Source organism: Notolepis coatsorum (genome assembly GCF_963971535.1).
Source record: "Notolepis coatsorum genome assembly, chromosome: 4".
Taxonomy (NCBI): Eukaryota; Metazoa; Chordata; class Actinopteri; order Aulopiformes; family Paralepididae; genus Notolepis; species Notolepis coatsorum.
This window is the reverse complement of record NC_140168.1, coordinates 93,129,498-93,144,324: the sequence shown is the minus strand read 5'-3', so window position 1 is coordinate 93,144,324 and position 14,827 is coordinate 93,129,498. Positions and strand designations below refer to the sequence as shown.

Below are 14,827 nucleotides of genomic sequence, written 5' to 3'. Positions count from 1 at the left end.
TAGCTACGTGCCTGCAGATGAAACTAGGCTACTAGCCTTCCTACAGTACCTGCAGATGACACTAGGCTACTAGCTACAGTACCTTCAGATGACACTAGGCTACTAGCTACAGTACCTGCAGATGACACTAGGCTACTAGCTACAGTACCTGCAGATGACACTAGGCTACTAGCTACAGTACCTGCAGATGACACTAGGCTACTAGCTACAGTACCTGCAGATGACACTAGGCTACTAGCTACAGTACCTGCAGATGACACTAGGCTACTAGCTACAGTACCTGCAGATGACACTAGGCTACTAGCTACAGTACCTGCAGATGACACTAGGCTACTAGCTACAGTACCTGCAGATGACACTAGGCTACTAGCTACAGTACCTGCAGATGACACTAGGCTACTAGCTACAGTACCTGCAGATGACACTAGGCTACTAGCTACAGTACCTGCAGATGACACTAGGCTACTAGCTACAGTACCTGCAGATGACACTAGGCTACTAGCTACAGTACCTGCAGATGACACTAGGCTACTAGCTACAGTACCTGCAGATGACACTAGGCTACTAGCTACAGTACCTGCAGATGACACTAGGCTACTAGCTACAGTACCTGCAGATGACACTAGGCTACTAGCTACAGTACCTGCAGATGACACTAGGCTACTAGCTACAGTACCTGCAGATGACACTAGGCTACTAGCTACATTACCTGCAGATGACACTAGGCTACTAGCTACAGTACCTGCAGATGACACTAGGCTACTAGCTACAGTACCTGCAGATGACACTAGGCTACTAGCTACAGTACCTGCAGATGACACTAGGCTACTAGCTACAGTACCTGCAGATGACACTAGGCTACTAGCTACAGTACCTGCAGATGACACTAGGCTACTAGCTACAGTACCTGCAGATGACACTAGACTACTAGCTACAGTACCTGCAGATGACACTAGGCTACTAGCTACAGTACCTGCAGATGACACTAGGCTACTAGCTACAGTACCTGCAGATGACACTAGGCTACTAGCTACAGTACCTGCAGATGACACTAGGCTACTAGCTACAGTACCTGCAGATGACACTAGGCTACTAGCTACAGTACCTGCAGATGACACTAGGCTACTAGCTACAGTACCTGCAGATGACACTAGGCTACTAGCTACAGTACCTGCAGATGACACTAGGCTACTAGCTACAGTATCTGCAGATGAACCTAGATGCGCTGTCAACTCTCACTCTGACTCAGACACATTGAAAGAGACGACACGCATTCCGTGAAGACCCGCCCTACTATGCCTCTGATTCGCAGACTGTGGGTGGGGGGAACCTTATCTTCTCCTCTCCTATACTCTATTCTCCTCTCCTCTCTTCTAGTCTGTTCTATTCTCTATTATCTTCTCCTCTGTTCTCTTATATCTTCTCTTCTATTCTCTCTTCTCTTCTCCTCTCTTCTCATCTGTTCTCTTCTCTCTTCTCTGAATGTGATTGGACCAAAGCAGACAGTGGAGCAGTCGGACATACAGATCACTGCTTGCAGTGGAGATAGCGGAGAATTTTGACTTGTTGCGTTGTGGCAATGTCTCGCAGATAATACATATGAAAAGTATAATTAGCTTTTTGAGTCCAGAGACAGTTGTCAGAGACAAAGTCCGGACTTTGAGGATGCCTGCTCTAAACCATGACATAGCAAGCACTTAAAGGGGCACTTCACCAAAACACAATCCTGATTTATTTTGCACATAATCTCACACACAGCCAATAACAGTTTTGCACACATTCATTTAGTTTTACAGTTATTGGGAGTACAGTACATTTGTTTGAATATGCCCACCAGTGATGACAGTGAGTTTTTTTTGTATGTGTGTGAGATTATGTGCAAAATAAATCAGCATTGTTTTTTTTTGGTGAAGTGCCCCTTTAAGCTCCAACCAAAGCCAAAGTCAATCTTACTTAACCACCTTCACTTACTGACACACAGTAGTGTCACTGACAGGAAAGGAAATCATACTGAACACCTGCTTCATATCTGATGAGACCGTGCTGTATACCATGATCTAGCAGCCATTACTTGACAATGCTTACACATTCTCTTCGCTTCGCTTCTCTTCTCTTCTCTTCTCTTCTCTTCTCTTCTCTTCTCTTCGCTTCGCTTCTCTTCTCTTCTCTTCTCTTTCTCTTCTCTTCTCTTCTCTCTTCGCTTCGCTTCTCTTCTCTTCTCTTCTCTTCGCTTCGCTTCTCTCTCTTCTCTTCTCTTCTCTTCTCTTCTTATCTTCGCTTCTCTTCTCTTCTATTCTCTTCTCTTCGCTTCGCTTCTCTTCTCTTCTCTTCTCTTCTCTTCTCTTCTCTTCTCTTCTCTTCGCTTCTCTTCTCTTATCTTCTCTTCTCTTCTCTTCTCGTCTCTTCTCTTCTCTTCTCTCTTCTCCTCTCCTCTCTTTCTTCTCATCTGTTCTCTTATCTCTTCTATTCTCTTCTCCTCTCTTCTAGTCTGTTCTATTCTCTATTATCTTCTCTTCTATTCTCTCTTCTCTCTTCTCATCTGTTCTCTTCTCTCTTCTCCTCTCTTCTATTCTATTTCTCTCTTCTCCTCTCTTCTCCTCTCATCTCCTCTCTTCTCTTCTCCTCTCTTCTCTTCTATTTTCTCTTCTCCTCTCTTCTCTTCTCCTCTCATCTCTCTTCTACTCTATTCTCTCTTCTCCTCTCATCGCTCTTCTTGTCTCCTCTCATCTCTTCTCCTCTCTTCTCTTCTATTATCTCTTCTCCTCTCCTCTCTTCTCTTCTCTTCTCTTCTATTCTATTCTCTCTTTTCTCCTCTCTTCTCTCTTATATTATCTTATCTCAGCGACTTCGGGTTATTGAGAAGCGCTATATAAATTAAATGAATTATTATTATTATTATTATTATCATCTCCTCTCTTCTATTCTGTTCTCCTCTCCTCCCTTCTCTCATCCTCTCTTCTCCTCTCATCCCTTCTCTCTTCTATTCTCTTCTCCTCCCCTCTCTTCACTTCTCCTCTGTTTCAGTCAACTATTCATCTCACTCACAGACGGCCCTGTTCAAAAGCCTATGCTGTTTGTATTCTTCACTCTGGCAGAGAGAGAGACAAAGAGGGAGAGAGAGGGTGCATTTTGATGTATGGGTGTGTGTTCCTGTGTGCATGCTTGTATTTCTGTGCAGTAGTGTGTGTGTGTGTGTGTGTGTGTGTGTGTGTGTGTGTGTGTGTGTGTGTGTGTGTGTGTGTGTGTGTGTGTGTGTGTGTGTGTGTGTGTGTGTGTGTGTGGTGTGTGTGTTCAGGGGAGGGGTATGAGAGCCATCTCTTCTGCAGGCCTGACAGGAGGCACAGTGAGAGGACAGCCCCCCCCCCCCCCCCCCCCCCCCCCCCCTCTCCTTCTCATGGTGGTGATTATCCACACAACACCCAGTAACACCGCACACCATGCTATTTATGGTTCAGGACACACACACACACACACACACACACACACACACACACACACACACACACACACACACACACACACAGGTGCCCACACACACACACACACACACACACACACACACACACACACACACACACACACACACACACACACACACACACACACACACACACACACACACACACACAGGTGCCCACACACACACGCACACACATACACACACACACACAGGTGCCCACACACACACACAGTTGATGGGAAGCAGAGGAATGATTCCCAGCAGAGGGGACATGTGTTACGGTGTGGTTTTCTGTGATGATGTCCCTTCAGGACGCGTCTCCCTCCCAACGTCTAGTTATGATGCTCTGGGATACAGGCTGACGGGAAGTGTGCGTGTGCGTGCGAGTGTGTGTGTGTCTCGTCTCTTCTCTCCTCTCTTCTCCTCTCTTCTCTTCTCTCCTCCTCTCTTCTCTTATCTCCTCTTCTCTCCTCTTCTCTTCTCCTCTCCTCTTCTCTTCTCTTCTCTTCTCTCCTCTCTTCTCTTCTCTCCTCTTCTCTTCTCTTCTCTCCTCTTCTCTTCTCTTCTCTTCTCTCCTCTTCTCTTCTCCTCTCCTCTTCTCCTCTCCTCTCCTCTCTTCTCTTCTCTCTCCTCTTATCCTCTCTTCTCCTCTCTTCTTTTCTCTTCTCTCCCCCCTCCATCCCCGCCCCAGCCCCCTGTTTGTGGGTTTGTGTTTTCCTTCGGTCGTGACGTGCTTCATCAGGGGCTGTGTCTTGGATGGGGATGTGGTGGGATCGATGTGTGGGGTGTTTGGGGGACTGGCTGGGTTCACATGCTTTCGAGCAACACTGTACTTATTGTACTTATTTTATGCCTATTCTTATGTCTGCACGTTCTACGTTGCACTACTTTTATTGTCTTTTATACCTATTCTCATGTCTGCACTTCATGCATTGTTTTTATTCTGTCAACTGTATGCTAATTCAATTGTATACCTATGTTCATTTTGTGCTACTTGTTGTGGGGCACATTTGACTGCGGTCCATGTGTGAAAGGTGCTATATAGATAGTTATTATTTATTATTATTATTATTATTATTATAAAAAATGTATGCATTGAAATGTCTGTAAGTCTCGACGACATTGAAAATGAGGGTGACCTCAATTGCCCTTTTCGAGAATAAATAAAGGTTTTAACTTGACAGCGTAAACATTCTAAGTGGACCCGAGTTTATCCCCTGTTGATGTGTTTGCTAACTGACCGAAGATACCCTTGGGTCCAAACTGTTCCCCTAGCGACAGAAATCCAGTGAAACCATTATTATTAGTATTATTATTATTAGAATTAGACTTTAAACAAACAGATTGCCAATCAAGATAACACTCTCTTTCTGTTTTAGGGGACAAAAGGCCGTACCTGTCGCTGCCCAGACCCGGGGTGAGTGTTAGCTCTACATGCTCCCATGCTCGTGTCTAGATCCCATAGCCCGGAAGGATGTTTCCACAACATTTTCCTACCCAATTGAGTCGTTATGCCAATTCCCTTCCTGGTCGTTGCGCGAATTGCCCCACTGTCGGCCTGGGGAGGGTGTAGAACTACCACATGCCTCCTCCGATACATGTGGAGTCAACCAGCCGCTTCTTTACACCTGACAGCGAGGAGTTTCACTGGGGGAACGTAACGCGTGCGGAGGTTCGCGCTATTTCCCCCCAGATCCCCTCCCTGCTGAACAGGCGCCCACGGCCAACCAGTAGGAAGTTTACAACGACCAGGACACATACCCCGCGGCTTCCCACCCGCTAACACTGCCAATTGTGTTAGTATAGGGACGACTGACCAAGCCGGAGGTACCGCTGACCGCTGGATTCGATCCCAGAGTCTCTGCGGTGGTGGGCGAGTGCTTAGTCCACTGCGCTATGGGAATTGTCACTTTTTGACGTAGCTGTAACTCATCATCATTTTCACCTAGTTGTGTATAAATTAGGGATGCACCGAATGGGAAATTCTTGGCCGAAACCGATACCGGAAATAGAAAACAGTTGGCCGAAAACCGAAAGCCGAAAGGCCGAAAATGATTCATAGAATAGAATTTTTTTTTACCAATGTTGTGGAACATTATGATTATGGAAAAATATATGATTACGGCAAAACTTAACTTAAATAATAAATAATCACTATTATGGGTCCATAACACATTTATTCAGCACTTCTGAATGCATACAGTACATTAATTCCATCTTTTCTCTGGCTGCCGCAGCGGACATCTGTGCTCTACTGAGCGCACCTTTCTAGTCCCCAGATGATGTGCTCTCTTGACTTTGGCACAGTAGACGCGCGACAGACAGACAGCGTCAATGTGAGAAACACAATCCCCCCCCCTCTCGCTCTGAATAATAATATGCATATTAGATCACTCTGTGATTAACCGCGACGGGCATATAGTAAATAAGGATATAAAAGCATGTTAAAGACGCATTTATTGGATGTGTTGCGCGCAGAGTTTACATAGAAACAGCGCGACTCCCGACAACGCGACATCATCACAACAACGCGCGTTAGGTTACAGGTTGTTTCTGTTTCTGTGATATATTTTCGGTGAAAAAACTCTTTCGGTGGCCGAAATTTCGGTGCATCCCTAGTATAAATCTATCCCTTACCTTAACCCTAACCTTAACCACCGCCACCACTTAAACGTGTGGAAACGCGACGGTTATAGCATCTAGACACGACCTTCTCGAATGGTCATTTTGGCTGGTACACCTAATCTTTAATAATGTTGTCATTAGAATTCAGCGTTGGTTTGGTGCGTCAAGGAAACTATAAAAGAAGGGAAGGGTCATCGAGGGTCATCTCTATGCTCTGCTTGGTGCCAGACGTCGGTGCCAGTTCTATTGAAGCCTATGGGAGATGTAAATAATAATAATACAATAAAATATGCCAGCTATCTGAGGAAATATTAATTCAACAAATATATAAAACGTTAGCTAGTTAACAATGCAACACATTTCCGATGATTCTGAGGTCCAATAACCTGTTTAAATGACGGGTCATAACGATAGGTTATGTAGATAACCTAGTTATATTAGCATTGGCTGAGCGTCCCGCTCTGAGCCTTACGAGATACCTCCTATCTCCTGGGATACCTAATGTATCTCCCACGAATAAAAACACATGCACCCCACCTGTATGGGGCCCCGCCCCTTATGGTGGCACAGCCCATATAACCATGACTCTGGTCATGACACACCCTTCCTCGCCAAAACCCGTCCCAGGAAAAGATCCCTCAAGAGGGAACTCAGGGCCGCGCAGAGTGGGACGCTCAGCCAATGCTAATATAACTAGGTTATCTACATAACCTATCGTTATATATCGCATTTGCTTTCGCGTCCCGCTCTGAGCCTTACGAGATAATGGGGAAGAGCGGGCGCGAGACCCGACAGATGTACCCCCTGAGGACCCGTAAGCCCACATCAAGGGGTGCGGGGAGCCCTGTCACCCCATCCTTCCTAACGAAGGGGGGGCGCAGTCAACTCCACCTGAATGCGAACAAGAGGGAACTAGAACCCCTTGAACACACCGTACAGGCGGAACCACGTGTGACTCAACACACTGTGGCCCATACCCATACACTCCTGCTACCCGACCAAAGGACGGGAAGCAGGAAAGGCCACAGACCCCAGAACCGCCTGGGAGACAGAACCCCCGGTCATGTCCATGAGGTAAAACCTTACAAAGGGGCCCGGTGAGGACCATGAAGCCGCAGCACAGATGTCCTCCACCGAGGCCCCACCCAGGAGAGCGGCAGAGGCAGCCACCCCACGAGTGGAGTGCGCCCTGACGCCCCCAGGGGGATCCTGCCCAGCCAACGTGTAGCAGAGGGCAATACCCTCACACAACCAATGGGACAGGCGCTGCTTCGACAGTGCCTTACCAGCACGAGCCCCACCGTAACAGACAAAAAGCTGGTCGGTAACCCTGAAGTCCTGAGTACGGCTGAGGTAAAACCCCAAAGCACGGACTGGACATGACAGGTGAAGGCCGCATCTAACTCACTAGTGTGAGGAGGAGGACGAAAAGCCTGAACCACAATATCCCGGGAGCGGAAGGAACTCCGGATATTCTTAGGCACGAAAGCAGGATTAGGTCGCAGAGTGGCACTGCAATCGGTCCGAAAAGACAGGCACTCTGGACGTACCGAGAGAGCACAGAGCTCACCCACGCGTTTAGCGGAAGTGACAGCCAGTAGGAACGCGGTCTTGAAAGACAGCTGTCCCAACGGCGCCTGCTCGAGCGGCTCAAACGGGGCCAAGGACAACCGACCGAGGACCAATTGAAGATCCCAAGTCGGAGCCAAGGAGCGTTGCACCGGCTTAACGCGTCGAGCGCCAAGCAGGAAACGCTTCACAAGAGGGTGGCTGAACAAAACAGTCCCCTCAAAACCCTCATGATAGGAGGATATAGCTGCCGCATATACCCTCACTGTCGAAGCCGACAGCCTACCAAGAAGAGACTGGAGATAACCCAGAACAGCATCCAGGGGGCAGGAGACTGGGTCCCAGCCCCCCCCCCTTACACCACTCTTGGAACGCACGCCACCTGCCCGCGTAAACCGCGACAGTGGAGGGAGCATGCGCACACCGGATGGTATCAACCACCGCGGGATCCATCCTCTCCAGACTCACCCTCCCACCAGCCACACCACCAGGCGTTGACCCAACACCGGAGGCTGGACAAGCACTCCGTTGTGCTGCGAGAGGGCCGTCGCTGACCACGGAATGCCCAAGGAGGAGCGACCAGAAGCTGGATTAAGACCGGGAACCACACTGACGTGCCCCGGTCCGGCGCGACCAGGATCACCGTCCTGCGCTCCCTCCGTATCCGCTCCAACAGCTGACTCAACAGCTGTACAGGAGGGAAGGCGTACAGAAGACCGGGCGGCCACGGAAAGGTCGAGAAGGCATCCACCCCCAAGGGGGGATGATCCGCTCGACTGAGCGAGAACCACAAGGGGCACTTGTGAGAACGTCGGCACGCAAACAGATCTACCGAGGCCTCCCCGAACCGATCCCAGATCTGTCTGACTATGTCGGGGCGGAGTTCCCACTCGTCGCGACGAGGACCGCCCCGAGACATTATATCCGCCGCCACATTTTCCGTACCAGGAACGTGGAGCGCCCGCAGACTGCGCAGCCTGCGGGATGCCCATAGCAACAGTTTGCGCGCCACCCGGAGCAGGCGGGCGGAACGAGTCCCACCCTGCCTGTTGATATACGCCGCCGCCGTCACATTGTCCGTCCTGACCAAAACGTGTTTGCCTACCACCAGGTGGCCGAGCCGTTTGAGGACCAGGAGGACCGCCTTCAACTCCAACACATTGATATGCAGGACAGCCGGGTCGGCATGACCCGTCCAGCTGCCCCCCACTGCATGGGTCCGAAACGCCCCTCCCCAACCTGTGAGAGAGGCGTCGGTGAAAACCGTGACGTGGGAGCCACTGCTGCCCATGGGGACCCCAGCAGAGAGGATACCCAGCCTCCCCCAGTGGGCGAGATCCCCCCATATCGACAAAGGAACCGTCAACCGTCTCCCTTTGCCCCACACCGGATCTATTCTCAAAGAGAGAAACCACCTCTGTATCCGCCTCATAAAGAGGAGGCCAAGAGGAACCACCGTGTGGGCCGCCGACATAAGGCCCAGCAGACGCATCACCTGCAGCGCCGTAACCGTCCCTCCCAGACGGAAACCCCCGAGCGCGTGACGGAGATCCCCCCGACGCTGCTCCGAGAGGGTCGCAAGCATGGGCTTCGACCTCAATGTCAAGCCCAAGTACTCCACCTGTTGACTGGGAAGAGGGGTACTCTTCTTCCAATTCACAGCAAAACCCAGGCTGGTGAGGAATTCCACCACCAGTCGAGTATGAGACCTGGCAACCTCCTCTGAACGGCTGAGGAGCAGAATGTCATCGAGATAGAACAGGACTCGTATCCCCCGACGACGTAAAGGCCCCAGAGCAGCCGCCACGCACTTGGTGAATGTGCGGGGAGCCAGAGAATAACCGAACGGCATTCTGTGGTACTCGTACGCTACGCCCTGAAACAGGAACCGTAGGAACTTTCTGTGAGGAGGGAAAATGGGTATGTGAAAATACGCATCCTTCAGGTCTATGGAGGTGAACCAGTCCCCCCTCCTGACAGCAAGCAGAAGGAGTCGGACGGTCAACATCCTGAACGGTCTCACTACAATCAACCGATTGAACATGGACAGATTCAGTATAGGTCTGACCCCCCCAGTTTTCTTGGGCACCAGAAAATAACGGGAGTAGACGCCTGACATTGCGTCCTCTCTCGGGACCACAACGACGGCCTGCTTCGCCAACAGAGATTGGATCTCGTCGGCCAGGGCTGTCACTGCGCCCGACCCTAACAATAGGGTCGGCACCAAACCTGAGAACGGAGGATGGGGCCGCGCAAACTGCAAAACCAGCCCCGCCTCTAACGTTCTCCTCATCCACCGATTCAAAGGGCATTCCCGTCGCCATATGTGAATATAATCCCACAGCGCCCCCGCCGTCAACTGACGCTGGGCCGCAAGGAACAGCAGATAATTGGCCCGGTCCCCCCCGTCGTGCAAAGCACCCAAGGGGGGACCCCGACAGAAAGGGCCGGTTTGATACGGGAGGAGCGGTCATCAAACTTGTGGACACACACTCACCCCCTGAACACCCCTCCAGCCTTCCTTACACGCTGAGGAGTCGTTCCGCAGCCAGACACGCAAGGCCTGAGGACCCCATGGGCTCCTACACGCCGAAGCCCTGCAGTGATATTGCTACCACTCAAATCACGCCTGCCTCTCCTTTGCAGACCACTGCCGGTTTGACGGGAGTGGGAGGCAACAGCGCGATACCCCGCCTGGCGAGGGCGAAGCCGGGGTAACCCCTGCTGAGCATTCAACAGAAGAGGCACCGAGTCCCCCTGCTGACCACTGGAGCTAGTGGCAGCTGTAACACCAGGTTCCACCCACCCACAACCTGCGGTGTAGGAACCACGCGACGACGGAACATTCTCACGGACAGACCCAGGCTCAGCCATCAACTGGGTGTCAGCCCCTGTCTCCATGAGAAGTGAAGAATGGGGCCACATACGCTTCAATGAAGGTTCGCGGCCCGCAGCCAAAGGAGAACACTCAGAGCCCCGCTTCTGGGGATACCAGAGAGAGGACTGAACGGGGAGCGGGCTGCTCGCGGCAAAATGACGACGGGTTGGTTTACCAAACCCGAAATCACCCAAAATGGCCGATCCCTCGGCCGCCAAGACTGTCGGCCTTGCGAGATACCCTGTCGATTCTCCAACCAGGGCACCACTGGCGGGGGAAACATGGCCGCCTGTCGAGGATCTCGCCACAGTCGTTGACGAGACCGTGCTCCCACCCCTGGCTGCACAGCGTGAGGCGGTGTAGGACCCGAATCAATAACCGCCTGCGCCTCCACAGAACGCCCAAAAAGACTATCTGTGGAAAAAGGAGTCGTGAGGAGAGAAAACCTATCCTCTACCCCAAGAGGAGACTGCTCCAACCAAACATGCCTAACAACCAAAGTCGATAGCATCCGAATCCTCCCCGCAGTTATAGCTTGCGACTGAGTCAAGATCTCTATAACACCACAAACATGAATCACGTTCATAGTGTCGGTTGGACCCAAAGACCTACAACCCGACGCCATCTTGGATAGGAAAGTAGCCAGCTTAGCCAAAACACTGGCCGCCGCTAAATGCCATCCTGCAGCAGTATACCACTCATTCGTCCATACTGCCACCCTCCGAGCCGACATGCTATCAAGCAACGGCCGGGCGGAACGTCGTTCATCCCCGCCTGGGCACAAAAAAGAAGCTACCTCGCTACTTAGCCAAGATACCCCCGGGCTGCACCCCTTCGTCAGCCCCTTCACCCGCAAAAAAGGTAAATAGAGCTCAGCGAACCCCCCCACACCCACCACCGACTGACCTTCATCAATGAAGCTGGCAAGAGGAGGGAAAAGCGGTATCCCGCGGCGGGGATTATTAGACATTCCAGCGTCAACATCAGCGTTAGCAGAAGAAGCAGTAGTAGCATTAGCGTTAACAGCATGTTCCAGGATCGCCAGGACATCGCCCACTACAGTGGAACGATCGCCAAGCCGCCCCGGCCCTGGTGCCGAAACATACTCCACAGCACGACCAACACCGACATTGATGCCTACTGACACAGACCTCACCTTTGTACAAGCCGACCCGTTAGCCAAACCTTGTACGCTGCCCCTCGGTCCGTCGCCGTCAGCCGAGGAACCACCAGCACAGGTCTCATGTGTCGCCGAAACAAGCTCCGGAGAATCCAGGGAAAAACAACTCTCCGGTAAGCCCTCAACATTACGAATCTTCCTTAATCTTTTCATTCCGCTAGTCTCGTATGGTGCACGCATCCAATACGCTGGGACGAAAATAGAGGAAGGGTGTGTCATGACCAGAGTCATGGTTATATGGGCTGTGCCACCATAAGGGGCGGGGCCCCATACAGGTGGGGTGCATGTGTTTTTATTCGTGGGAGATACATTAGGTATCCCAGGAGATAGGAGGTATCTCGTAAGGCTCAGAGCGGGACGCGAAAGCAAATGCGATATATAACCGTGGAGACGGTGATCCCATTCAACTCAACGTCGGCCCAACTGAACGTCTCCACGGCTGAGTCCACTCCACTCTGGCAGTCAAAGAGCTGACGTACAAATAATAAAAGGTCTACGTTAAACATAAATGACACAGCGGCCACCGTTTCAAAGGGAGTTTATTTACTTTGTGACACAATAGCCAAACAAATGCACTAGCCATCAATATCTTATGCCAAATGATTAGGGCCTATTACAAAAAATATTAATAATAATTGTACAGTTAATGCTCAAGTCCAAGTCTGAGTCATCAGTGCTCAAGTCCAAGTCGAGTCACGAGTCCTGAAAACCAGTCCTCAGGGCCCTCATTCATCAACGTGACTTATGCACAGATATGTGCTTAACCTGTGCGTACGACCATTTCTAAGCAAAGTGTGGGATTCATCAATTTCAACTTGAACTTGACTTCGTGCTTATATTTACGCACAGCTCGGAGCATGCGTAGCTGACGCCCAGTGGTAGAACATCGTTACTACGGCATAAGCGCTCCTCAGTTCTGCATTAGTTTCAACGCGGAAATAAGCTTCCGTGCATTACTTCCAACACTGGAGTGTTCAACTTCTGTATGACCCGTAATTCATTATAGTTCATTGTAAAATAGCGACAGTAGTGTAATTATAACGGGCTCATGCGGGAACAAGAGGTTGGCTTGCTTGTTTGGCACGGGGGGCAGAAGCAGAACACCCACCTCCAAACGCCATTAAATATTGTTTCAAATAAAAAGCGACATACTATTATTTTGTGTCATGTTTCCAAATAAGATTGGCCACAACGGAATGCTTTCTACTTCAATTTGTTGATTAGAATAGATTACCTCGCTCCGTTGAAACTTCACTGAGCTCAGCACACATGACATGATAATGACATGATAATAATAACAACAACAATAATAATAATAGCTTCATTTTACATAGCGCCTTTCAAGAGAGACCCATGCAAGGTCGCTTTACATAGATGGGGGGGGGGATAACAAAGTAATAAAGATAGTGGACAGACTATGTAAATATGATGATGGGATTCAAGTTCGCGTTTTTGTTGATCATAGGCATGCTGTCAGAGTATGATATCTTAATCAAACATTCTAGAACATTTGTCGTCACAGATCATGTCATAATAGAACATAGGCTACATGGCATGGTCCATCGTGATATTGTGTAGACTGTTATTACTGTACCAGTACCACCCATTGTGACAACAGCCTTGTGAGTCCCGCACACAAACATGATGGAATTCAAGTTCATGTATTGAAAGGCAGGCTACATCATACATGGCAGTGAGATTCATTGTTCTTGTATATGCTCTCGTATTATTGTTTATATAGGCTACCCAATACTGACATCAAAATAGATTGTATGCCTCTAGAAATCATATGCAGCAGGTAGAAAATTGACGGAAAATCCGTCGCGATTTGGAATAAAATTGAGGAGAACTTTAATCCCTGGGTATTAATCAAACAAAACGGGAAAAGGCAGTCATATTCCAGCACGGTCTTTATTAGTGTTTGCGCTGCCCAGGCAGCAATGGTTAATAGATATCATATCCGACATCACCGTACGTGTACACGTCTGTCAGCCTGTCACATAACACGCTTCCCTCGGCTTAGTCCATTTTTCCACATTTCATGGGGGTATTCCATTACCGTATATGGTTAATCGGGGCGATTCTGGTATGCAAATACTTAAAACAGTGCACGAGCTCAAACGTATGATCAAAGTCATATTTATCAAGACAGGTGTGCGTAGGACCTGTGTACGCACGTGTGATGAATCCTGTTTTTTTTGTGCGTGCACATATTCTAAATTCTGTGCTTAAGTATGGAAATAGAACATTTTCTACGTCACGTTGATGAATGAGGGCCCCTACTACACTGTCTGTGACGACATTGTCACAGTTATCAGTGGCCCACCTCTAAGAGGACCCGGCGATCCAGTAGAAAAACACTGTTCTCTCCATATTCAACGTCTACTTGACCATTATTCACATGGACGGCCATTATGCTCATAATGTCATGCTCGGGTTGGGATTCCTTTTTCTGCCCCGTTCCAATGTGGGAACAGGGTGGAAAGGAATCCTAACCCGAGCATGACGTAAGAGCAAAGCAGCCGCTGTGTGTTGTGGGAGTTACGACACCCTCCCCCCCCATCCCTTTGATGAGCTCCCTCTACCCATCTTTCCTCCCTCCCCCCATCCCTCAGCACCCCCCTTCCCCACATTATGTCCCCAAAATGTCACGACACCCCTATAAGTCGTGTATTCCTGTGACCCCCACCCCTTCCAGTTTTGTATGTACTGTATAAAGACCTTTCAAGATCCGGTGGGTGGGGGGGGGGTCTCTCTACCGGTGGTGTCATAGCTAAGCACCTCGTTGAGAGTCATCCAGCCTAACTCGTACTATTTTCTATTGATACTTTGAGTTATTAAATCTTATCAACCAGGTTTCTTTTGACTGAGTAAGTTATTAGCTTCGGCTATTTTGTTCAACGTTCAATGAATATTACATCCCTTTCCCTTAATCCCCCCCCCCCCTCCCCCCTCCCCCCACCCCCGCAGAAACACTCTGCGAACCTGAAGACGGGCGCGGCCCTCAAGCTCGACGCCGAGGTACAGTGCGCTCTCTAAACTCCCTTTGGCATTTATTAACACACTACATCACGTCACTAGCTGTTCCTGACTCCGACAGCCGTATATTCATCAT

The 14,827-nt window shown here is 49.8% G+C and overlaps 1 protein-coding gene across 1 annotated transcript in view; it reads left to right on the top strand.

Annotated features, from left to right (window-relative positions):
* The window catches only part of ctnnal1 (catenin (cadherin-associated protein), alpha-like 1), a 310,492-nt gene that overhangs the window by 269,337 nt on the left and 26,328 nt on the right, over positions 1–14,827 (top strand). Inside the window, exons 11-12 of the mRNA XM_084312032.1 lie at positions 4,840–4,877; positions 14,683–14,733. Coding sequence (XP_084168158.1) covers positions 4,840–4,877; positions 14,683–14,733 — 89 coding nt within the window. The remainder of the gene's footprint in view (positions 1–4,839; positions 4,878–14,682; positions 14,734–14,827) is intronic.